Source organism: Trematomus bernacchii, unplaced genomic scaffold, assembly GCF_902827165.1.
Source record: "Trematomus bernacchii unplaced genomic scaffold, fTreBer1.1, whole genome shotgun sequence".
NCBI classification, from domain to species: domain Eukaryota; kingdom Metazoa; phylum Chordata; class Actinopteri; order Perciformes; family Nototheniidae; genus Trematomus; species Trematomus bernacchii.
In genome coordinates this window covers 414,668-442,097 of record NW_022987402.1, presented here as the reverse complement: position 1 = coordinate 442,097, position 27,430 = coordinate 414,668, and the positions used below count along the sequence as shown (strand labels likewise).

Sequence of the window (27,430 nt, the reverse complement as noted above, 5' to 3'; positions counted from 1 at the left end):
AGACATTAATAAACAATGAACCACGGCACTCTGGAGAAAGATACAAGGGTTGAGAAGTAGTTATTTAATTTAATCTGGCTTCGTATGATTAAAAGCAACACGATCATCGACCTGACGCCGTTGGGGAGAAAATCAGCAACGTAAACGGTGACGTCATGACGCAGCAGCGGCAGCACCAGTCGGGCTCTGGGCGGTGTGAACAAAACGGGGGCTGAAAAGAAAAACCGGTTCCGAACCAGAAAAGCTCTAGCACGGAGCTAGAACGGGAACCGCGTTGGTGTGAAAGGGGCATTTGTGTATTGCAACCAGGGAGAGCAGTGATGGACGCTGCCACAATGGAACTCATATGAAATAAACGGCTGATTCCTCACACACACAGTAGCCTGTTGTTTCTATGCATAAAATAGTGAGAAACAGGCCTCTGGTTAATAATTATATAACTTATTTTCTCCATAAAAGCTGGTGGGTTGAAAGCAATACGGGAGGTGAAAAGAACTATATTGTAGAATACAGAAGAATTGTGATGCCGTGGCTTTATCTGAAAACTGACAGCATAATTACATTTATGGCCAGGGACACACATATATATTGTTTTTAAATAAAAGGCTGGAGTGTTTCTTGCTCTGCCAGGTACAACAAGTGGGATTTATCTTTTATTACTATACTGTAGCATATCGTTTTTTATTCCCACTGTCACGGATATAATCATATTCTGCATTGAATAAGATACATTTAAAAAAAAAAAAATCATATTTCGTTTCTATTTAACGAAATAAATGTGGTTTGATCCACGTGAGTTTACAACTACTAAAATATATTTGTTTTTGTATATATTTTACATATAAGTATTTTTACAACTTATATTTAGAAATACTCCGTTGTAATTATTGATGCATAAATGTGTTCATCCATTCAATGTGGCATCTGCTATAATGGGGTTAATGTATGATATTACTTAATAATACAACACAATATAATACATGATAATGTATAAATTGATTTACTTCTATCTACTGTACTGTGTAAAAACACCACAACAATATTACAACAAATATACTGCATATTAAAGCAAACTATTGTAAAGGTAAAAGTATGAGCATAAAAAATAAAGAAGTGTAAATTTACGTTATTATTATGATTATTTAATATATAAAGACTATATATTATTGAATTACAATTAAGATAATAAGATTAGATATACTTTATTTGATCTAAAATATTGATGTTTTTTCATTATAGTAGCCTGTGAAAACCATAACAAATAAGTGATTAAATGCTACAGTATTCAGCAAACACAACTGCAGAGCTGCAAACATTGCAAACAAACTGAAGACCAAAGTTCACCAAGTTGTCTTTGTGTATTTGTGAATGAAGCGCCATCTCATGGTTAAACCCTGAAATTGAACAAATGGGGAAATCTGGCAACGCCCTCTCAGGAAATAGTGGGAGGGCTTTAAAATCCCAGCCACTGGGATCCGCTGGGTTTTTGGTTGGAATCCGCTGGGTGGAGTCCATTCTAGAGTGCTACATCTATAGATGTGACTGGAAAATACTTTACTATCACTGATGATCACCTCTCAGCTGTCCTTTGCATATCCACCTCAGACATTGAACCAGATTTCCGTGCACTTGTTCAAGCCCAAGACAGACTGGATTTTTCTCACTGAACAAGTAAAATGAACTGAAAAACATCAAAAGCACTCATTTCTTTTTGTATGAAGTTGATTAATTTCTTATCTTTAACATACTGTAAAACACCTTTTCAGTATTGGTTTGTGAAGATGAACGTGTTAAAAATGTAATTAAATACTGATTCAATTATTGTTTTTACTGTTTATTACTTCGATAGGAGTATTTTCCTATTTGACCCACTCCACAATTTCATATATTTATTGAAAGGGAACAATCTTTTTCTTTTGATTACCAGTAACAGCTCATACAAATATGTAATGTACTGCATTCTACAATGGGAGAAAATATATATTGAGCAGAATTAAGTTCAACTTATTTTGATTCGGTCCCCCAACACAGCTCGCGTTTCTGATGTGGCCCCTTGTAAAAATGAATTGCCCACCCCTGCTATAGACTCAAATGATGTGGTCTTTTAAATGGCCAATCACCATAATAATGTTGTGCTAATTTCTTCCCTGTTATACCTCTGTTAAAGCTGACATAATTAAGGTTGACTAAGTTATATCTGCTGCTGTTTTCAGTGTGTACATAAATATAAATGATTTCTTGAAGAGGTGCTAAATAAAAGGGAATCAGTATTTCTCTACCAGGACTCTATTTTCCTCTTTGTTTGTGTTGAAGTGACTAATGGGGACAACAACTTTTAAAATTAGTCCAGTTGGTCTCTAAATGACTCCGTCCAAAACACTGTTATTTAACAAAACCCAATTTTCTAAAAACGTACAATTCTTAACCTGCTCTGAAGCCAAAATATACATATTAGGGAAGTCAAAGTTAATGCGTTCTGTCGTGATTAATCAATTGACCAACTTTCAACCAAAGTTGCTCTCGAATACCAGCGCAGATATTCACCATGCATGGCGGTGAAAAGGCAAGGTGGAGGAATACCAGCTCCATGACTGCACTGACTGGAGATCAGTAAGAACCATCCCTACTTTACCTCTCTGTAACAGAACACCTGATCCATAACTAATGTTATAAACTCATTCTTTGGGTGTGCTGAGAACAGAGAAAAGGCGTACCGCAGCTCTCTCTGTATAATATATAAATAAATATATATGCATGTCAAGTTCAGACGAACCTCAAGCGTGGTTCTGAAGTTTTCTATTTTCAGTTCAGTAGGGAAAATTAACTAATGGCGCATTTCCACTGCAGCGCGTAGCACGGTTTAAGCGTGCCGTGCCAAACCCGACCCGATTCTTTTTGCTTTTCCACTAGGGGTAGTTCCGGCTCAGGGCTACTTTTTCACCTTTTTTCTGGCCCTCCAAAATCAAGGTTCTTACCGGGCCAACAACCGGGCTGAATATGCTAAACTAGTGACGGCAAGGGGGCTACAACTACAACACAATGAACATATTTTACTGTGATTTAATTGTAATACACGTTTCAAAATGATGCCGAAGTAACAACATACTGATACCGGTTAGTAAAAACCATGAATTAATGCTTTGACAAGTCTGCAGACAGACGGCAGGCGAAAAACCTTTTAAAATGCGTGTTTTCTGAATGGAGATTGGCTAAGCTAACGTTGTATATGCTCCGACCGTCCACACTCACAACAACGGCCTACTGACATAAATAAACCAGCGACTGTAAGATAAGATAAGATAAGATGGTACTTTATTCAAATCAAATCAAATCAAATCAAGTTTTATTTATATAGCACATTTTTAAACGATTTTTGGTCAAGCCAAAGTGCTGTACATATAATAAAATACCCTACAGTAAAGACACTTTACAGCAAATACAACAGCACAGTTTGTTCAGAATATCAGTATGAGAAAAACGACACCCTCTGTCCTTAGACCCTCACATTGTACAAGGAAAAACTTCCAGAGAAAAACCCACATTTCAAAGGGAAAAATGGGAGAAACCTCGGGGAGAGCAACAGAGGAGGGATCCCTCTCCCTTATTGATCCCAATTTGGGAAATGTTTGTGTTACAGCAGCATAAGAAGACAAGGCAATGTACAATACAATACAATACAAATTCAAAGACTAGAAATAATCAAGAAAGTACAATTCGCCATGACACAGACAGTCTGTGGTTTGTACTTGTTTAACTTAAGTTTAACATTAAGACTGGAAACAGCGCTACACAGCTAGCCTGTCTCTGTCCAAAGGTCCAAAAATCCCTGTTCTGCAACAAGTGTTTTTTCAATCTGTACCATAACCAAAATGTAAAAACACCACATCCCTGTGAGGTTGCCAGGCAACTAGCAGATATTTTACAAAGTTACTGGTCCAGGCCAAGGATTATTCCAGAGACAATTATTAATCCACCACATGCTGTGAAAGGGTGAACTCCAAATACAGCTTGGACTCAAATGTGATTCTATCCTGAGACCCTCCCCTGATGCTCACCATATCACAGCACTGTTCCACCAGGCTGCCTCTCAGAGGTTCCTCTGAACCAGAGCTGTTTCACTGAGAGTGCATGTAGAAAAAATGTTGCTTCAGAAGCTTGTTGTCTCTGGAGACAGTGGAGAAACTGCAAATGATTCTTTGTATCATTCAGGAAGTTATGAATGTCTCTCTATAGATGAGCTGACTGTACTGGATAACGGTTTTATTATAAGTGGCACATATTCTCTTAAACTTTGTACGCAGCAGAGTGACACATCTTTCAGCCAATAACAGATCAGAGTCAGGATCAATGTAAAACACTGAGGCTGTGGAGTCATTGTGTTTTTTAACATCCTGCAGAGTCTCTGACTATTCTCTCAAGGGAGAAAGCAGTGTTTTCCTTTCTTGGCAAGATGCAGCTTTTGCATCATATAAGTCTTTTTTATTACAAAGTGCAGAAAGTGTCAGGTGCAGAGCAAGCAACAATCTGTGATTCATGTACACAAGACGAGTCAGACATGGAGGTCATACGTCAACGCAGCATTTATACCTCCTGCGTGTTTAAAAGAACGGACCATGAGATATATTTCATTCTGCTCAGGTCCAGCTTCCCCTGAGCAGCCTGTGCTGTGATTCTGGCTAAGTGCTTTCCCATTGTGGACTCTGAAACCCAAGGCTGAGTGTGTGTGCAGGGATCATGCTAGCACAATGTGAAGGTCACAGTTTAAACTTTTAACACCCATTTGGGTAACCATCAAATCTGAAGGCCAGAGACATGCTGCGTTATTAAAGCCAGGAGGATAGCTGCTGCTATTTCTGTTCATGTGAGCTAATACACATACCTCACTTCACCCTTATATATCAAACATACATTTTATCTGCACATGTCGACATTGTTGCATTTTAACTCAGCCATGAAGCTTATTGGTGTTTCGCCAACCAATGAAGCATCCTTAAAGGGCTGAATTTCACCAATTTAATTTACTTATCACGTTATTTGACCTCAGCAGTCTGCCAAAATCTGTTTTAGAACAAATCTGTGGCAAGAAATATGCAACATAGTGGCTGAATCTTTACTCGTTTGAGTTCTACAAGACTTAATACTAGGCTCATCAACAGACTGAAGAGACTATATTATTAAAAGCATTTTAAGCATTTTGTATGTTAATAAATAATGGTTGAAATCCCTGTTGATTGTATTACAGTTCTTGCTATTAATATACCCTTGCTGTTTTGAATATATATTTTGAGATATGCAACATACATTTTCCTTCTAGAAACCGTAATCTATCACATTCAAAATGTAATGAAGGACAAACAAAGAAAACACGTCCATTTCTTCCACACGGCGGAACACTTTCTAGTCTTCAATGTTCTCCATACAGTATGCTAGGTAGTCCTGCCTGGCCTGTGTAAGACCCATTGTAGTAAACAATGGAGGTAATAGAGGTATTTCAGACAGGGGGGAGGGGGGAAACTCACAGGGATGTTAACCTTTGTAGACCATTTGCATGCACAAAAACGTAACAAACTACACGAAAGGGAACACTACAAAAAGCATGACAGGTCCTCTTTCATCTGAGATAAATACAGTCTCAAACATAATATTTTGCAAGGTTTACTTCGATTCATCACCAGCACATCCTGTATGCAGGCCATTAAAGTTGCCTTAAAGGTACAACGTCAAGACTGGAACTTGGGACAGTGATTTAGGCATCGCCTTAAAACCACCTTTGAAAGAGTAAGCAGGCTTAAAAAACAAGCAAATAAAAAACAAGGAAAGGAAGAATGAGTTTGGTCGCATTCACACCTACAGTAATAGTCCGCTTCCCTGGTGCGCACCAGACGACAGTTTGTTACATGTTTCATTTTTCAGAAGTTTCAGTTTGCGTTCACACGGGCAAAACTCAAAATGCTGTTCAACAATTGGTCAGACATTAAGGGGGTAAAAACGCAAATCCCGGCAATTTCTACCGTAGCCTCCGCCATGGAGCATCGGCAGGTTATTTTCATACTGCTGTTAATCTGGGGAGCATATCATCAACAGACTCTAGTGGCCCGCACATATGATTATACAATCAGACGACATGCGTTAAAAAACATTATAAAACGGACAAGTAAAATCAAGCAATCTGATTGGTTCTTAGCCGTGGTATACTGAGCGTATACCACGGGTAGAATTGTAAGTTACTTTTCACAACAAGTCAGTATCCCTCCGCGTCTGAGATAAACAGTATACAGTTGGGCTGAAAAGCAAACTGCCTGCAGTTTGCTTTTCAAACTGGAACAAGAAAGCAGCGGAGAAGTAACGGAGCAGAAACCCTCCTTTTTACGCAGCGGTCCAGACATAGACATCAAACGGCAAAAACATATTCAGTGTGCAGTTCCTGTGGCATTAGGGCAGGGATATTTAGATACGTTCCAAGGTTTGACATAATGAATTGTGCAAGCAACGATGTTTTCAAATCTGTAATCAAAAAGGTCCGCAAAAACATTTAAGATTAACTTCGACCTCCGGGGGGGGGGGGGGGGGGGGGGGTCTTACTATGGAGGAGTGGATTGAGGAGTGCCTATCTCCAGAACAAAAAGCACCTAAACGACGACATGTAGAGCTACGTGAAGAGCAGGTAGACCAACTGGAAAAGTATCACCATTCAAAAGCTTTCTGATGCGGGTCTTGAAACAAAGCAGAGAAATGATGACCGTTAGTGGCCACAGGTGCGAAAGCTCTCTCCAGAGCTACTGGAAGCCGAATCTCGGGGACCGGAGAAAGTGGAGCAATATTCTCGCCACGCCAAGCAACAGCCTAGAACAACCTCAGCCTATACAAGTAACCACGTAAGCCATGCTACTGATGCTGGACAGTTTTTCAGTGAGTGCACAATAAACGGCAACATACACATTAATGTAAATAAATAGCCAAATAATGGATCAACGCTCTCCGTCTAATATGTTCGCTAGCTGTTGTTAGTGTTGTTGCATAGCAACCACCTCGCACTATGTTTGTGCAGAAGGCAACAGAGGGACTATTTTATTTTGAACATCATTATTTACTAATAAAAACTATTTAAATTAGAGTGTGTATTTTTCTTTCATATTGCCACACTTGGTAACCGTTTTATAAAAGCAATAGCTCACTTCAGGCCGTGATATATGCTCATTATATCACAGCTAAGGGGGTTGTCGACCCTCCGCTTCGCGTCGGGCCGAACCACGCCCCTTAGCTGTGATATAATGAGCATATACCACGGCCTGTCGTGAGCTATTGCTTAATTATAACACATATAATGAGAGAGGTTCTGCAGTAACGTTTCACCGACGACAGGTGGCTCTGACTTTTATGTATAGTTGACGGAGCATTTTTACTTTACACAACACTGTTCAACATTTCATTCTGCTTCACTCTTTCGCTAAAGATTTTGAAGACATCTGTGTTCTTGTGACTCGTAAAATACGACACTTCCTGTGTTTTGGTGCGGACTGCATTCACACCAGCGATGAACCGCTCCAGAGTTCACTAGCAAGCGTTCCGACACCACCTCTTTTTAGCGGACCAGAGTCCGGTTGTTTAGTTCACTTCAGAGGTCTCGGACTGTGTTCACACCGACCCAAACGAACCGCACCAAGCGGCTAAACGCACCAGGGTTCGATTCAACCGGACTATACAAGGCTGGTGTGAATGCAACCAGCAAAAAAGTTGTGAGGAGGCATGTGCAATCACAGGAAGGCAGGTAACAATCGATCAACTAATCCATTACAATAGATGCTAATGAAAATAAATCAGACGTCTCCACAACTTGGCCAAGCTGGGACTAAACCTGTGTGACCCTCTGGGTGGTCCCGGCGCAACACAGGACCACACAGAGGCAAACAGAAGAACCACTGATAGCTTCGGTTGTTGTCAACATCCACAGCAGTGACTGACCTTCTGATTACAAAGCAAACCTTATTTTTTCCACATACTAGAGGAAAATAAACTGGATTTACATAACTGTCAGGAAGTGGAAAAGCATGCTGTACATGTGCAATTATAATCACGTCTATGCTGACACAAACCGGCTATTTAAAGAAGTGAAAGCTCATGTGTGCATTTGAACATCAACTTGTCTCCTGACAGAAATAAATGAAATCTGTCAGAGAGAAGCCTAGCTCTTCTTGTGTTCTCTGGGCAGAAATACATTTTCTCCTCTCGCGACGTGTTCTGGGTTCACATCATCCCTTGAATGATAACCGGTTTACAGCAGCAGAAATAACACCCATGGGAAATTAGGGGGCTGCGGTGGCTATTGAATGAATGAAATTGAATGTGTGTGAGATTATTCTGATCCACTTCCTGCTGAAAATGATGAGCGCCTCCAGTTGGAATCGCTGCCAATCAAAGCCCGGCACATCAAAGCGCCACACTCCCATTTAATTGGTGCAGAGAGGTGTGAGCACACAAATACACATCCTGTCCACAAGCAGCACTGCCTGCACCCCCAATTACCTGCGGCTGAGGCCTGGGACTCCCAGGGATGAAACATGTGGGCCGGCTCTCCTGTAATCGTGCTGAGTCGCCATAATTGATCTCCCCGGGTTTACCTCTGACGACTGGACAACACTTTTAATGAGGCAGGGGGAGACGGCTTTGACTCATACGGCCAAAATAGCCGTTTCAATATAATTCCTCCCCCATTTACTACCGTGACATTTCATCTGTGAGGCTGCATGCTGAGAAATGACTTTCCAAACACCTTATATTACAAGGTCCTTCCTTCCTGCAGCAGTCAGGTTCTATAACCCCCCCCACACACACACACACACACACACACACAATACAGACTGCAATAAACCTGCAATGTGTAATATAAATACTTATTTGAAATTGTACAGCGCTATAATCACTTTAATGTATAAAATCCATATTTTTATAATTGTCCCAAAACATATATTTTTTTAATTCACAATACTTTGATATGCTATTTAAGTCACTTAGTTTTACTTAAATTGCTAATACTAAAATGTTTAGCCACGGGTGTGTACTTGTTGGTCTTTATTTATATTTGTATTACTAATGTTTGCTTCTCTTTTTCATTCATTCATGCCTTCTTGTATATGCCACTGTAACACTGACAATGTCCTCGCTGTGGGACTAATAAAGGAATCTGATTCTCATTCTGGAGTGGGCTGTGAGTGTCTGTCCTGCAGCAGGGCATCAGTTCTGAGGACTCCCACTATGAAATCAAACAAGCTCAATGGGTTCTCCAGAGCAGATCTGACAGATGGATGGAGTGGACTCTACTTGAGGACGGAGTGCAGGTGAACTCTGATCTTATTCTGAGCCTCTTTGGGGCAACGTGATCGGACTGGAAGTCAAAATGTCTTTCTCTTGATGTGTTTTTCTTTATTTAAAAACTTGAGTTTTAACTTGGAGGTGCCTGGTCGTTTCTGTCATTTATCCAGCCCAGTTTAGATTGAACCACTTCCACATGACGAAAGCATGGACGCAGCATCAGAGCCTCCCCCGATGGGTTTGCATCCAGCCAAATGTGAATATGACAGCTACCTTCGCTTCATAGAACATCTTTTTCGAAGTAGATTGAGGTAACGTTAGTTACCTTTTTAAATTCCATTCACCATGGATTTAAGAAGAATAAATTATCGAACAAGTATAACAACAATATTTATAACATGTACAGTGTTTGAGAAATGTATACTTTGGAACTTTACAACACTGTCAGCTTATATTAAATATTCTGCTGTAACACTTTGTAGCATGATTCAGACTGACTGCAGAGTGAGTTGCTCCAGTGGCTATAGAAGGTGTCTCTGGACCTGCAGTCAACATATGGCCCAGTCAAGCTGTCTCTTAGCAGCATATCGTTTTTCCCCCAAGCTAGAGTACTGTAGATATTGCTTGTAGGGATGCCAGAAACTGACCATGATCAAAATCGAAAATCGGACAGCCCTGGCGAATATTAATCGATTATTCGACCCATACATAAATATTAATAAAAAAATATATAAATAAAATCGAATTTTAAAAATAATCGTCGATTATGGAGACTGTAACGAATATTCGAATAATCGAATAATCGCTGGCATCCCTAATTGCTTGAGCATTATTCTCTTTATACGTTAAATCTAAACAGGGTTGGGAAAACGACTGACGCTGCCTGGTCAAATTAGGGTTCCCCGAGAACTAGCAGTATGTAAACACATTTAGACAGAGACCTAACTGTGCAAGCTCTGCTAATGAGTAATATCTTATTATCACAGCGGCTGGGCAGGAACACTTGAAACAAACGCATCCAGGTTGAAAACCTCTTTCCTCAGTGTCTGCACCAAAGCCCGATATAGGGAACAAAGGTGCAACATGTTTCTGGTCACACAAAATGATTTATCAATGTCTCTAAATCGCCCCTTTGTGAAAGTCATTTCTGCAACACTGCTGTTATATTAACATCAGTTACACTGTACATCAGGGGTGTCCAAAATACGGCCCGAGGGCCAAATGCGGCCCGCAGTCCATTTTGAATCGGCCCTCAGCTAATTAAAAAAGTATAATGAAATATGGCCCACAAATGAAGTTGTGCTTGTCATATATTGTACTTCTTAAATATATATGTACAAATATATTATACAGTATTCATGTGTTAAAAAGCCCACTTTTCAAATAAATTCTGTCAATTAAAGTTTGGAAAAATGTCAAACAAATCTTAGTTGATTAGTTGCTTGCCATAACAAGCTTGAAATCTACCCTTCATATTTCCCTTCATGATAAGCAATCTGAAGCTTCTGTTTTAAGGAATGAGCTGCTAACACGTCTTATAACTAAATAAAGTAAACTTTCTGGAGAGCTGGGATTTAGGCTGTTTCTTAAAGCAAGTATCAAGCATCATTTACCTACATTTGATTGATTTTGCTAACTTATAACTGAACTTATGAGGCAGTATACCTCTAGTGAGCGGCCCAGCCCTTCGTAGCTTTTTCTGTATGTGGCCCTCGGTGAAAAAAGCTTGGACACCCCTGATTATCATCATCTAACATTCCCATCATTTGAAAGCGCAGGTCCTTCCATCCTGCAGCGGTCAGACTCTACGACCACCATCACACACTACGACACTACGACACCACTGCTCAATAACACACATGCAAAATGTCTTTATGATCATTATTACTTTTACTGCTGTTATCTAGCTGCTACCACACTACTTTCTACATGTTAGATCATTGTTTAAAACACCGCTACTGTTATTTTGTGCATGCCTATATACAGTATTTAATCGTGTTGTATTTTTTGTCTCGATCTATACTGTCCCATGTTCAATTCCTCTCTGTGGGACACATTCAATATTTACTCACGTTAGTTACAGAGATATATTATAAATAATAACTGAGATTATTTCCACTAATAGAAAATAAATGTTTTGATTACTTGACAGGAATATATTCATTGGGTGCCGCTCAATTTTAAAACAATTTTTATAATGGGATGTAGCTGAACTGTGCATGGTGTTTAGCTGCTCCTTGCTCTCCTTGTTGTGTGAACAGCAGTTCCCCTGGGGTGACTTCCTGCTCCTGTTATCCTCTGGAACAAACAGAGGAACCACAGAGTGATGCAGCGGCTCTGGAGGAGCTCTGTCTGGCCTAATAAAAGGAGCCTTGATGATGTCATCAGGAATCCCAGACTGTAGATAATACTTTCAATGATATAGTAAACTAGAGCTAAACAATGCATATTGTGGAGTTTGACAGACATCAGTATTTACCAGAGAGGAGAACAGACGGTGTTTCTATGAAGCCTCCTCTGTGCAGCTCTGCTGAATAGTACACTGAGTGTTGAGCTCTTTATGTTGTGATGGAGAGTAATGTGCAATGTATCTATATTCTAATGGCACGCATTATACCAGGGGCGACCAAACTGTGGCCCTTGGTCCATTTTGAATTGCCCCTCTAATTTAATTAATTCTAAAAGTATAATGGAATATGGCCCACACCTGAAACTTGTGCTTATCTTCTACATTGTATTTCTTAAATATATGTACAAAATAACCTGTATACGAATTGATGACATTTCCTAACACATCTTAGTTGATACAAAAAAAGCCCAATAACTATTTGCATAACAAGCTTCCCTGTTTCCCCTTATTGTCTCCCCTTTACAAAGGGCTGTGAAGGGAGACAATCTGAGGCTTCTGTTTCAGGGATGAGCAGTCAAACCTTTCTGTAACTAAATGAAAATAATTCAACCCTATTCATGGAGGGCTGTGATGTAGGCTGTTTGTTTTCTTAAAGCATTCAAGTATCAAGCATCATTTAACTACATTTGATTGATTTTGCTAACTTATAACTTAACTTATGAGGCCATATACCTCCCCTCTATGAGGGCCCAGCCCTTCGTATGTTTTCCTGTGTGTGGCCCTCAATGACACCCCTGCATTATACTCTCTGTGGAAACAAATGTTGCGTTTGAGGACAATCAGAATGTAATATGCTATATGACTCACTTTAGGGACTAACAGTCAGTGCCTCTGCTCTGCTGCATCAATCCTCTACCATCATGTGTTATCTGTCTGTTGGGATCCCCTACAGTCATTTTGACACACACACACACACACACACACACACACACACACACACACACACACACACACACACAAGGTATTTTGCAAGACTACCTGCTAATAATGCCTCTCAACAAACATGTAACTGCAGCAGCTCAGTGAGATGTTCAAAGTAGAGTTCACCCGATATCAAGATGACCAGTTCGCTCTCACCTCTAATACTGTTCATCAGTTTATATTGTGTGAGTTGCTCCGTGTTGGAAATGTTTGCCGTAGAGTTGTCTGCCTCTTTTTGCTTAAAATGGAACTAGATGGGAACCTGGTTTTTTGAAGCATCAATGTGTCTGTCCAGAATGACCCGGTTACTCCAGATAATCCACAGAAGTTGTCGTGAGACTTTTTTCAGAGGACGAATACAGCAGGTCAACAGAGGGGCAGGCAACAAGCACACACCAGGACCACATCTAAAAGTAATACAGAAACTAATAAACCGGAGTGACCTCGGTGGGTGTGGGGAATTAAAGGGTGAGATCGGTAGGAGGGAGTCAATCCATGGAGAACTTTATAGGACTTGTTACAGTTAACAACAATAGTAAATCCTTCAAATAAACTCTGAAACTGACCGGGGGCAGTCAGGTGTGGGGGAATATGCTCACATACATGTATATATATCAGGAGAGATACCAAAGAGAAAGTGAGTGGTAATAAATCATTGATTACTTTTTCAAATGTTTTAAATAGTAAAAATGGTTTTGCTTTCACCCAGCCGGTGGAAGAAGCCACCACACCATTCATTTGTTTGTAAAACATAAATGCCAATTCAGAAATCCTGCTGTCTCACTGTGCAGAGAGAAGCGTGCATCTCTCACCCTCATGCTGGGGAGAGCGCGAGATGTATGGAGGTAGATTAGTCTATAATATTATTTGTGTGAACACATCAATGTGTTATCTCTAAATGTAATGTTATTTTGTATATATTGATTGTTGTGCTTTTATTTATGTCTTACTGTGTGCATATGTTTAAATGTGTCTGTTGATTGTGTATAGGATATACATCTTTTTTATATATATTTGTATTTTTGTATTCGGGATTGTGGGAAACGGCATTTCGATCTCTCTGTCTGTACACACAAACTGAAAGATTGACAATAAAGTTGACTTTGACTTAAAACACCTTCCACATGTGCAAAAAGAGTTACCGTGAAAGGCGGCAAACGCGTTATTCTTTCTGAAAATGGCCGACTGACACGAGTAGATTGTGTGTGTGAAAACCAATCCAAACAAAGAGAATTGATTTTGATTGTTTATATCTCCAACACTCGGCAACTCCACCAAAACACCAAACCATCTAAATGAATAAATAACAGTAAAGATTACAGGGAAAATATGCATTTTGTTTTTTTAGGCAAACAAGAGTTATAATGAAGATATTCAGGTTCTGATGTGGCACACATCGCTAAACACAGAAACAGGTGATGAGAGGTTTCATGTTTTTGAAGGTTATGTCAGGGCAATGAGCAGAGACAACTCAGTTGGTATATTTGAGAATTTAGAGAATGAACAATCAAAAGAAGCCTACAGTGTAATCATGATGGAAACAGGTGTGTGTGTGTGTGTGTGTGTGTGTGTGTGTGTGTGTGTGTGTGTGTGTGTGTGTGTGTGTGTGTGTGTGTGTGTGTGTGTGTGTGTGTGTGTGTGTGTGTGTGTGTGTGTGTGTGTGTGTGTGTTGGTGTGCTCACCTGATGCTCCTTCTGTTGGTTCAGTCATCTCCCAGACGCTGATCACGAGCACCATTACAAGTAGAGCTCCTTTACATCCGGTCTGCGTGTAGCGCTCACTCATCCTGAGGACAGTTACAGAGAGGGTCATTCAGCAGGAGTTTCAGCCTATTGTGACTTTCAGAACAACATTATCCAATGGAACAGGAAGAGGAAGAGGAAGAGGAAGAGGAAGAGGGGGCTGCTCCACTTGTTTGCACTTTAACTCCTTAGTAGATTCTCTTCTCTTTGCTTCTGTATTTCTTTGTGCTTTTCAAAACAAACTGTGAATGTGCCCGAGATCACTCCAAATCCTTTCTCTCTTCCCCTGCACTTCCTCCCTCTCCCCCCCCCGACACAAGGCTCTTAGAGAGGACCATGAACAGAAGGTGGAGACCCTCCGCTTCCCCCCAGGCTTCAGTCAGCTCTGCAGCGCAGAGGAAGAGCTTGCAGTGGCTCATCCAGCTCTCCTCTGCTCTCCTCTCCCTGATGAAGTGTCACACTGCACACACCATCTGGCTCAGTCTGTTATCATCGACTGACAGCGATCACATTTCAGATGCAGCAGCGCTACGGTAATTACTGGAAGAGGCATGGTATCGTATGGCGTGAGCGGACAATGTTACAAGCTGCGTTTACGCCTTATTTACCGCCTCTTATCTTTCTGCCTCATTGACGTTTAGATTGGCCAAACCGCGTTGGGATTCTCATATTATTTGTGTAATTAAGTTTATTTTGGCACCCTATTCACAGGGAATAGGAATGAAGGGATGTGATGACATAGAACAGACAGGAGACTCATGACATAAGTAATAATGTTTCTAAAATATAGACATACAGGTAATGACATCTAAATACCCTGATTATGGTCACATATCAAAACAGCTTGCAAACAATTAGTGTCTTTGAACTCTTTTGAATTATTGTAACACTAGATGCCAGATTTACATGTAAAGCATTTTCCCTCTCATAAACTGGTGTTTCTAAAGGAAGAATGCACTATGCAGATAGCACATGAGGAAACTGAATATAAGCACCCAGCTCATCAATAATAGGGACTTCAAAACAGAATCAGGCATGACAAAATGTGTGCTGAGAATATATGTCTTTGTGCGTACCAACAGTTTGAGTTAAAAATGTTTATAGAAGATGTGCTTGTTAACATTTACTGATATGTTGTGCTTCATTCTCCTTCCCAGAATAGATCACTTGTAAATAGTGTACATTCATTTGATCTTTTCTTGAGTTAAAACCGTAAAAACCATACTGCTAAAAAAAAAACTAAAAGTATTTTTTCTACATTAAACATTTAGGTGACCCTTGATTATTGTAATACAATTCCATTCAGAAAAACTCAGGTTTACCAGAAGCTTCCCATCAAGTAATGCAGCATAGATATTTTCCTCTCAATGGTTCTTTTCCGCATCACCCACATTCTATAGCTTTAAAACACTGTTATCACCATAGTGTGTTATATAGGTGTGTTTGCATATAAATGGTCTGCCTGTGTTCCCTCCAGAGGGAGTTTCTCTCCTACACCTGAACATCAGCAGGAGAGGACTCTTTAAAGTAGAGACACTACATACTGATATACACCTGAACATCAGCAGGAGAGGACTCTTTAAAGTAGAGACACTACATACTGATATACACCTGAACATCAGCAGGAGAGGACTCTTTAAAGTAGAGACACTACATATTGATATACACCTGAACATCAGCAGGAGAGGACTCTTTAAAGTAGAGACACTACATACTGATATACACCTGAACATCAGCAGGAGAGGACTCTTTAAAGTAGAGACACTACATACTGATATACACCTGCACATCAGCAGGAGAGGACTCTTTAAAGTAGAGACACTACACACTGATATACACCTGAACATCAGCAGGAGAGGACTCTTTAAAGTAGAGACACTACATACTGATATACACCTGAACATCAGCAGGAGAGGACTCTTTAAAGTAGAGACACTACATACTGATATACACCTGAACATCAGCAGGAGAGGACTCTTTAAAGTAGAGACACTACATACTGATATACACCGGAACATCAGCAGGAGAGGACTCTTTAAAGTAGAGACACCACTACATACTGATATACACCTGAACATCAGCAGGAGAGGACTCTTTAAAGTAGAGACACTACATACTGATATACACCTGAACATCAGCAGGAGAGGACTCTTTAAAGTAGAGACACTACACACTGATATACACCTGAACATCAGCAGGAGAGGACTCTTTAAAGTAGAGACACTACATACTGATATACACCTGAACATCAGCAGGAGAGGACTCTTTAAAGTAGAGACACTACATACTGATATACACCTGAACATCAGCAGGAGAGGACTCTTTAAAGTAGAGACACTACACACTGATATACACCTGAACATCAGCAGGAGAGGACTCTTTAAAGTAGAGACACTACATACTGATATACACCTGAACATCAGCAGGAGAGGACTCTTTAAAGTAGAGACACTACATACTGATATACACCTGAACATCAGCAGGAGAGGACTCTTTAAAGTAGAGACACCACTACATACTGATATACACCTGAACATCAGCAGGAGAGGACTCTTTAAAGTAGAGACACTACATACTGATATACACCTGAACATCAGCAGGAGAGGACTCTTTAAAGTAGAGACACTACATACTGATATACACCTGAACATCAGCAGGAGAGGACTCTTTAAAGTAGAGACACTACATACTGATATACACCTGAACATCAGCAGGAGAGGACTCTTTAAAGTAGAGACACTACATAATGATATACACCTGAACATCAGCAGGAGAGGACTCTTTAAAGTAGAGACACTACATAATGATATACACCTGAACATCAGCAGGAGAGGACTCTTTAAAGTAGAGACACTACATACTGATATACATCTGAACATCAGCAGGAGAGGACTCTTTAAAGTAGAGACACTACATACTGATATAGACCTGAACATCTGCAGGAGAGGACTCTTTAAAGTAGAGACACTACATACTGATATACACCTGAACATCAGCAGGAGAGGACTCTTTAAAGTAGAGACACTACATACTGATATACACCTGAACATCAGCAGGAGAGGACTCTTTAAAATAGAGACACTACATAATGATATACACCTGGAACATCAGCAGGAGAGGACTCTTTAAAGTAGAGACACTACATACTGATATACACCTGAACATCAGCAGGAGAGGACTCTTTAAAGTAGAGACACTACATACTGATATACACCTGAACATCAGCAGGAGAGGACTCTTTAAAGTTATCGACTTCAAACTAGCATGTAATTCAGCATTTAACGGATGTAAATGTCTTCTAAATCTCCCAGTTAAACTTTTAGGCTTATGATCATCATTGTAATGAAATCAAGTTTTGAATCGAGAAATTCCAGTTTCAGGGCGGAGAGGGATTTGAAGTTATCAGTGTGTGAAGTTATAGCTAAACAGCAACAAAGCAAAGCTGTCAGCTGTATGATCAGGTCTGTTCAGTAAATTATTGAAATGTTGGTCAAGGGGGCCATATTTATTAAGGACTTCCTTTTCCACCCTAAGATCAATTGTAAACAGTCTGAGAAACAACTTGAAATGCGAGAATGGAGTTTAAGTTGAGCGATGTCTATGACCATATTGTTTAACAAATAGCCAATTTTGTCTATTTTGTGATTGGCTAATACTACTCGGACTACAACTGAAAACACCATCTCCTCCTATCCCAACATCTTGTCACCTTGCCTACAGATTTGAATATCAAATGCTAAAATCTGTTTATAGAGATAAGTTAACAATTGACCGTCAAATGTAAAGGGGAATCTTGGTGATACACCTGACCCTGCCCCCAGAGGCTCCTGTCACCAAACCAACAGCCAATAGGTTTCAAGATTGATATTACTGTGAACGTGCTCTCCCTAACGTGCCTTAACTGCTTTGTGATATTCTTTCCCAGAATGCTTGCTGGTCATGCTGGAATTATCTGAACACCATGTCCTTTAGCCACTTATCAGTAACTGGTCTTTAAATGGTTTCATGGGGGATGTCCCATCAACCTTCACAATGACCAAGATTGCTTAATTCTCAACTCTTAGCAGGATATTGAAAGGTAGTGTGGAAAGAGATTCAACTGTTGAGTCTTATAGCAACAAAATGGTACTGTTATATATTTGCTCAAATGGACCTCAAATTGTTCACCTATGTACACTTGTATCGGAGCTAATGTTCACCTCCATGGAGACCGGCTGGGTTGAAATGTTTGCCAGTGTGTGTGTGAGAGTGTGTGAAAGGGTCATTGATGACAGAGAGCATGGTAGAGCACTACAGCATCATGTGTTGGTGCTGTCTATGAGCAGTTCTATAAAGACAGCTCATTGTCCCTGAATGTGCTGTGTTGTCATTGGTGCTCGACTGAGCGTCTCGCTAAAGATTTGTCACAGTTTGAAGCTGTTTTAGATCTCAACCTTGAGTTGGAAGACTTTAGAAACTTAAAAGTAATGCAACAAAACTGCTGCATGAATCCAAACCACCTTCTATTGAAATGATTATCATATTTGATAAGAATGTGTCTGCTGAGCTGCACACAACAGTGTGATCCCCTCAGTTAACGAGGTCTGTTAGCTACTTCCTGCTGTTCAGGAGGTGATACATTGAACTAGTACATCAGTATGATTCATATAATAAAAAAGCTTCATGGTACAGTTTTCTGATCTTTCACTTGCTCATGCTTAAAAGAAAAGGAACCAACTTTTGATCCTCTTGGAAATTTCAACTTTTGAGACAATATAATCCTGTTCCCATCATTTAAAGCTAAAACAATGCAGCTTATGTTATCTATGGAATAAATAAACGTGTGTAATGTTCAACAGGTGCACTCATTAACATATTAGAGCAGGGGTCGGCAACCCCTGGCACGCGTGCCACCATTGGCACGCGGCACCGTAACTAGTGGCACACTAGGAATAAGTGGAATAAGTGTGCAAAATATTTAAATTTTATTTTCGGATCCTGAACGAGACCGCCGCCAGAGCGCGTCTCCCCGTTACCTGCAGAAGGAAGCCATGCACACAACGCAGCCCCGCTCTCTTTAACTCCAGGCGACTTTCTGCCGCTTTCCTCCGTGGTGAAACGATCAGGGGTGTAGTGCTGCCGGAGCGCGCCCGCACTTCACAAATTGCAGTAGGCTACCCATAAGGAGCTGTACACATGCCACAGTTTGTGCGTGGCTGTGTCTTTAGTTGAAAGCCCAGTGGCGATCTGCTCATCTCTCATCGAAAATAATATGCTACACAGGGGCGGACTGGCCATCTGTGTGTTCTGGAGAATCACAGAACGGACGGTCGCCATTATTATTATGCCGTTTAAACCAATTATTTAAATTTGTTTAAACCGCATCATGTAAGTTGCGCTGACAGGTGAAAGAGGTCCACAGCGAGGCCCCCCCCCCCCTGTTGACAGTTCACGATCGTCGGCATACTGATCACAATTCTTTTTTTAAATGGCACTTCATATCAAAAAGGTTGCCGACCCCTGTATTAGAGCATTTAGCAGGCAGATATTTCCCTCAGTAATTAGTCAAACCCAAACTAAATGGAGCTCAAAGCGAGTGGCTAATGGAGTAACATTTGTTTGGTGGGCGGAAACATGACATCAATTGGATGCTAATTTTGCTTTGAGTCTACTGGATGTGTAACTAATTGGCAACATGCTCTGCATAACAACTTTATACAATGTGTCAAAGTTTTAAAAAAATCGAATGAAATTAAATGAATGAATACTACTTAAATGAATTCTGTAATTAACTTGATCCCAAAAATACAACAGCCAAATACTTGAATCCATCCAACATACAACTCATAAAATGCAGATTTTGCCCAAATGTTGAATTATGATCAGCTGTAGATTTTCTTTGAATAAGCCTTGAGATTTCATAAGGCCAGTCCAAAAGATATATGTATCTTGTTAATAATTACTTTGCTGTATGTTATCTCAGGTATTATTTGTTCATTTTATACTTTGAATAGTGGTGTTTTATTTACACTGAGGACCTTTTATTGCAGTTTTAACAAAGATTGAAATGGGTTGTAATCAGGGGCGGACTGAATCTATATTATATCTCACAGAATAGGCCCATGAAACATGAACTGCAGATGGAGGTTTGGAGGATAGCAGAATAAAAACAAATACTAATACGGGAGCCTAAATGAAATGTGCAGACAGAACGCTTTCCTATCTTCAGTATATTGAGCTGCACTTGAGGACACTTTCAAATGCAAATGAAGCCCTTTAGTGAGGAATAATGCACATCCTTTCCACTGGTGCCACCTCAGTGTTATTCTGGATTTGTGTGCTCAACTTTATCCAGAGATTGGACTTTCATCCCTTTGTTATGAGTCGGCTCTGTATAAGCCGCTGGTGTAGATCATTGGATCTCCTTTCAAGAGTACAAAGTACATTTGCAGGAAATCCCCGTCTATGACAAAATAATCTGAATATGTCGTTTCCTGCGAGGAAACAAACTGATTGACAGCGGACCAATCAACACGCTTTCAGTGACAGATCTGGAGGCTCGACCTTGGTGAGTGGACAGACTGAGTTTTCACTTCTTACGTGGGTGAAGCGGATCTCGATTGAGTCCCGGGTGTCTAGCCCTGGTATTTTGGGCCATTCCTGTAGGAAGGGGATGGCATTATTCTACTCCTCACCCTCACGGAAGCCAACCAGCCTTAAACTGTGCCTGTTCTCCATATCATCGAGTTCTTCTTTTAGTCCAATGATTTCTTCCTCTGTTTGTCAGCGAGGTCTTTGTGTAAAAAGCGGAGGCTATCTGTGTGGTTAGCCTGCTTGTCTTCAACTTCTTTCACACGGCAGAGTTTCCATAGAGACGGTTATATTGTGGTCCAACAGGGTTTGGATTTTGTCCGACCCCTTCGCCATTTCTTCAAGAAACCATGAAGGCAGAACTTCAGTGTAAGCCTAGACCGGGCTAATGCTATTGCTAGCTGTAGGCGGTACACTTATTTTCTTACTTTTATCGTCCCTAGTTTAAAGGCATTTCCAGTTTGGTGTTTAGTCTCACAGGGCAAATAAGGTTGTCCCTTAACACTAGAACCGCCAGGGGTCGCTGTATACCTAAAACCACCAACGGGTAAAATGTACCCGCTATTAGAATGCATTGATTTTCAAGGTACAATGTTCTTTTATTTATCATACTAGAACACAGGGTTCTCGTCTTTAATAAAATGCTATAGTTGTAGTCATTTCAAAGTGACACAGATACATTGGATTAACCTTCAGCAGCGTTTTTATGCGTTTGAATGCCTTGAACACAACTTCTGATCAGAAAACAGCAAAGGTAAGACGTATTTTCCGTTTCTGCCCCATAAGGTGAAGTTGTGTGTTGTCTTTCCTGGCTGCTAGATCAGTAACTATCTATCGATCTATCGATCTATCTATCTATCTATCTCTCTATCTCTCTATCTCTCTCTCTATCTCTCTATCTATCTCTCTATCTCTCTATCTCTCTATCTATCTATCTATCTATCTATCTATCTATCTATCTATCTATCTCTCTATCTCTCTATCTATAAGGAACCGCAGTAGACAACAGGTGTTGCTATAGCAACGCGTCATGTTTATGTTTACGCGCGAAATCAATAACGCAAAAATCACTGCATTTTCTATAAGGTAAATATGACCCGCTGGCGCTGATGGGTATAAATGGCAATGTTTTTGGCCATTTTTTCAATCTGACTTCATATTGACAATTGTTAACAACAGAGGGTGCTACATAACACACTTTCAGGAAAAGTCACAGACTGGGAGACTTGAATATTTTATTGAAAAAAAGTTACATACAATCAAGAAACAGCTGCGGGTAAAATGTCGGTTCTAGTGTTAAAAAGATCAAAATGAGAGTTAAAAGCTAACTGATTTCACTGCGTCCATTCTCTACGCCGACATGTTGGATCCGGTGAGCCGCCACTTTTAGAACATTCCTACTCTCACGGAGATACTGCACTGCAACCAGCTCAATGCACACTCCCAATAATACATTCTGAACAAAGCAAATTAGGTTTCCTACTTGTAGTTTTTCTGGTAATACTGCTGCTGCAAATGCATAACCACGTTTTCTATAAGATTACGGTAACAGTATATAGATTATGAGGCGGTTCAGTTTATTACTAAAGATTTTTTAACTGCTGAAAGGAAAGGTTTTGACGAGGCCAAAGTGTAGCTCTGCCCAGAGTTTCACTTTATTACTGCTGTCAATGGAGAAATAATAACATGTGGTTTACTGTTGCCTAGAGACACAGTGAACAACCCCAATCTTGAGACTTGACTGGATATTTTTTATTTGCTTTGACTCACAGTAAGAATGAGCAATACATCAAAAAGGTTCCAGGTTATGTTCCCCTCTGTCTTGTTCCCTTTTCTCTGCTCCTGGCGGCCATATTGGGCTCTCTTCTCTTGACAGCTCATTAGCATGCTACCTGACTCGTCCACGGCCTATCAACTCGTCCAATTACCAACTTAAATGTTAGGAAGTGCAGAACGCAGCAGTGGTGGGAGCAGCATGAACGGTTTGGCACAAGGTAAAAAGGAAACTGATGTAGTCAAATCTTCTGTGCTCACATTTAATAACTCAAAAGTGAAATATTTGAATTATTGATTAGTGACTCTATTAATGTTCTGTATTTTATCTCTCTGGACTAAAGCACTGACATCTGACAACAAATAGAACATTTAGTACAATCTATTACACAATACACGGTGTACTTTAATTAATATTATTTTTGAATATACTTAGTCAAAACCAGGAAACAGCAAGTAATAGGTTAGCCCGCACATTAGGCTTTGTTTTACAGCTGAACTGTTCTGTTGGCCAGGTAGTCATGTTAGCTTTTTATGAGTTTTAATTAGGTTGAAGACGACTTATCATAGGATTTAGCAGAGAGCATGAGTCAGATATGCCATGTCAGCTTCTACCAAAACCTCTGAAATCAGGTATACACAATACAGTGTTTTACACAGAAAACCTGGGACACTGTAAATGACGGAAGAGGATAAGGGCCAAGTGTACAAATATCTGAGATTAAAGTCAGAATTCTGATTTTAATCAAGGCAACAAAAAAAGGTCAAATAAAAAAGAAAAGAATGAACCCTTATCCTCTTCCGTAGTAAGTCAATCACTCAATATTGTTTCAACATGTGTATACTCTTTACAGCCTGTTTCCTCCAGGTGAACTTTGGTCCATTCTGCATATGCAACTGTTCATATAGTGTACTGTATTTGAAGTTACTTACAGTACTAACATGTATGTTGTCAACCTTTATAACTAAAAAGAAGAATACAGTGGACTGTTTGAGTTCATACCTTTGTGTTATATTTGTCTCGAATGAAAGAGTTTAGAGTAACGATGCATGATGTCAGTTCAAAATCAAATCCTACTGAATTTAATCCACATTTTTACAAAAAAAAATACTCTTTTAAAATTGTTGCCGTCTGTAACGATATCTTTTAAAATTAAGTTTATTTGAGAAGTATTAATTCTGTAGCACTTTTCTCTCACCTTCACTGTAAAAGCAGCTAATTAAAAGCTATAACACACTGCAAGCAAACTCTCTGTTTCAGTTGTCTGATATAATTCACTAACAGCCCTTTCTAAATGATTTTCCACGACACAGACTTAATCTGGTGGCAGACTTCTGATGTCTTTACAAATGCTGTGATTGTATGCACAGGCAGGTGAGAGCTTAACACAGATTCAGAGTACTGTATTCTGTTTGACAGGAGCTGAAGTCTGCCAGCTAAGACTCCTCAGTGAGGGGGAAGATAAGCATCTCCAGTATTACAGCCATGCTTTAGAATTGTGTTAACACTAGAACCGCCAACGGGTCAATTTTACCCGCAGATGTTTTTTGATTGTATGTAACCTTTTTTTCAATAAAATATTCAAGTCTCCCAGTCCATGACTTTTCCTGAAAGTGTGTAATGTAGCACCCTCTGTTGTAAAAAATTGTCAATATGAAGTCAGATTGAAAAAATCGGGCAATATTTACCTCGTAGAAAATGCAGCGTAAACATGACGTGTTGCTATAGCAACGCCTTTTGTCTACTGCAGTTCCTTATAGATAGAGAGATAGATTGAGAGAGAGAGAGAGATAGATAGATAGATAGATATATTGATAGATAGATAGAGAGAGAGAGAGATAGACAGATAGAGAGATAGATAGATAGATAGATAGATAGATAGATATATTGATAGATAGATAGAGAGAGAGAGAGATAGACAGATAGAGAGATAGATAGATAGATAGATAGATAGATAGATAGATAGATAGATAGATATATTGATAGATAGATAGATAGATAGATAGATATATTGATAGATAGATAGATAGATAGATAGAGATAGACAGATAGATAGTTCACTTATAGATAGTGTAACATCTTGGAGAATACAAGATCTTGGATGACTGAGCTCACGTTGATGACGTAATGCATGTGTGCAGGATACGTGCCAGTTGAATAAAGATGGACACTCGGAATGAGAGAAGCAGTCCGCGTCGTCTGTTGATGTAGACCAGGGGTCTCCAACCTTTTTTAGGGTGAGGGCTACTTTCAAAAAATAAAACAAGTCGGGGGCTACTTTTACTCCTCTTTTTTTTGTTTTTTGCAGTGTATATATTTAGCACATTTTAACATTATTATATGCTGACCTTTAACCTTTGTGTGCTGTTTGGGTCTGTGGGACCCGTTTGCAGTGTTTACTAAAAGAACATGTATGCAAACTAATTATTTTAACCTGCTTTATTTGGGGGTGGACCTCACAACCCTTAGGGGGGTCCTCACCTCCTCTAGGGGGGTCCTCACCTCCTCTAGGGGGGTCCGGGGGCATGCACCCCCGGGAAGATTATTTTTAAATGTTGAAGTGAAATGCATCAATCTGGAGCACTTTGAGCACAGCATGAATTGATGGAAACAGCTCTCAACACTCAGATGAAAGAGAGCTGTAGACTTTTCAATAATCCAAACATCTTTAGAATATGATCACAACCAATAACAAATCATTTAAACTGGTTTATTCTTATCTTATGTTACCTAGTTAGCTTCTTTCTTTTTATTTATGCATATTTTACTAATCACTCCCCTTTCAAACTGTTTTTTGTTTCTTTTTATACACATTGGAATGATTTCTTTATCTATATTAAATAGATAAAGGTGTGCTCTCTCTCTCTCTCTCTCTCTCTCTCTCTCTCTCTCTCTCTCTCTCTCTCTCTCTCTCCTCTCTCTCTCTCTCTCTCTCTCTCTCTCTCTCTCTCTCTCTCTCTCTCTCTCTCTCTCTCTCAGAGGCTGTGTGCTCCTCCGTGGCGATGACGGCTTGCGTTAAAAATAATAATAAACATATTTGTAAAGTGGGGGGACACAAACGGGATTTCGAAAAGTGGGGGGGACATGTCCCCCCTGTCCCCAGTGGAAATTACGCCATGCGTGTGTGTGCGTCAAGTGCAATAAATATATATGCAAGTTGCAACACACACAGAGTAAAACTCTGCCCCTCATGTATAGGCTGCATGATAGGCTGCTCAATGGGGCTGATGTGTTGTGTAGATTCTGCCAGAAGGAAAATCACGGTCAAACTCCTTATGAAGCGGGGAGGTGCCACATTGCTTTTCTTCCTGACTGCAACGCTGGTCCCGCAAATCAAGCAAGAACGTGATTGGTCGATGGGGGTGGGGGGAGGAGGGGTGTTAGATAGATATAGAGTTGTAGTAAGTAGATAGAGTTCGCTATGATTTAGGTTTCGTTTATGCATAGGGTAGATTCTTTTAATTACATTTCCTTTTTTGTTTTGTGTATTTTTTACATTTTGGATTTGCTTGGCGAGCTATTTTTAGAACATGTAGGCACACAACATATAGTTTGTGCAGATAGCATGAAGTATAAAATATCGCTACCAGTGCTGATTGAAACGCTTGGTGTTAGACTTGTGTTTTGTTTAGGTACAAATCTCTCTATCTCTCTCTCTATCTATCTATAACTATCTATCGATCTATCTGTAATGTTCTGTTCTATGGACATATAATTGTCTACATCAGGGGTAGCCAACACGGTGCCCCTGATGTAGACAATTATATGTCCATAGAACAGAACAGTCTAACACCAAGCGTTTAAATCAGCACTGGTAGCGATATTTTATACTTCATGCTATCTGCACAAATTATATCATATGAAAAGCTGAGAGTCCACAGATTCTATTGGTATAAGTTTCATCCCTGTGCGATCAAAACTCACTGTCCTACATGATAAATAAAAGAACATTGTACCTTGAAAATCAATAGCGGGTCAATTTGACCCGTTGGCGGTTTTAGGTACACAGCGACCTCTGGCGGTTCTATTAAAGGTCTCCTAATATACTATTTTTAGGCATATATTATAGGTCTCAGATATATACAAAACATGTCTATGAAGTGTTTTGCTCAAAATACCAAACAGATCATCCATTCTAGCCATGCCTCACACCCCCTATTTCAGAAGTGCTGATATAAAAAACCAATAAAAAAAGCAGGGGGAGCTTATGCAGGAGAACTCTACCAAATGCTTTTTCTCTCTCTGGTTAACCACAAGGTGAATACCTTTTTATTTCCTGCTTTTTTACACATACTCTCTCCAGTACAGGTTAGCTCTGAGTGTTAGCGATGCTTGCTAATGTAAAGACAGAGCATATTACGTCCAAAACACGTTGCGCATTGTTTCTGATAGCGGCGTTTCTGATAGGCCCGTGGGCGTAAAGCCAGCCCACATTTCTGATATTACGTCATATCGGACGCAAATCTGGATCAGCTCCGTTGTACCCCCGTTTTTAGAGATGTGGGTAGGGAGGAAAAGAGAGAGGGTTTTATTTTCTGACACTTTGAGAGTCTCCTGACACACCGGGGACACATATTTATGTATAAAAGACATCAAAAAGTGCATTTTGGCTACAGTTTGGGTTGAACTCGCGGTGCATCTATTGTAGCGTCTTGGGGTCTGCGGCTGAAAAGAGAAACCTGAAAGTTAGACATATGAGTTCAA

At 40.0% G+C, this 27,430-nt stretch overlaps 1 protein-coding gene across 2 annotated transcripts in view; it reads right to left on the bottom strand.

Moving 5' to 3' along the window:
- Positions 1-27,430, bottom strand: part of LOC117486962 (chemokine-like protein TAFA-2) — an 88,082-nt gene that overhangs the window by 21,086 nt on the left and 39,566 nt on the right. The window contains exon 2 of one of the 2 annotated variants that reach the window (XM_034135581.1): positions 14,323-14,426. In XM_034135581.1, coding sequence (XP_033991472.1) covers positions 14,323-14,425 — 103 coding nt within the window. In that variant the 5' untranslated portion in view covers position 14,426. Of the gene's footprint in view, positions 1-14,322; positions 14,460-27,430 lie in introns of those variants that run through there. The other variant, XM_034135572.1, reaches the window with a different exon arrangement.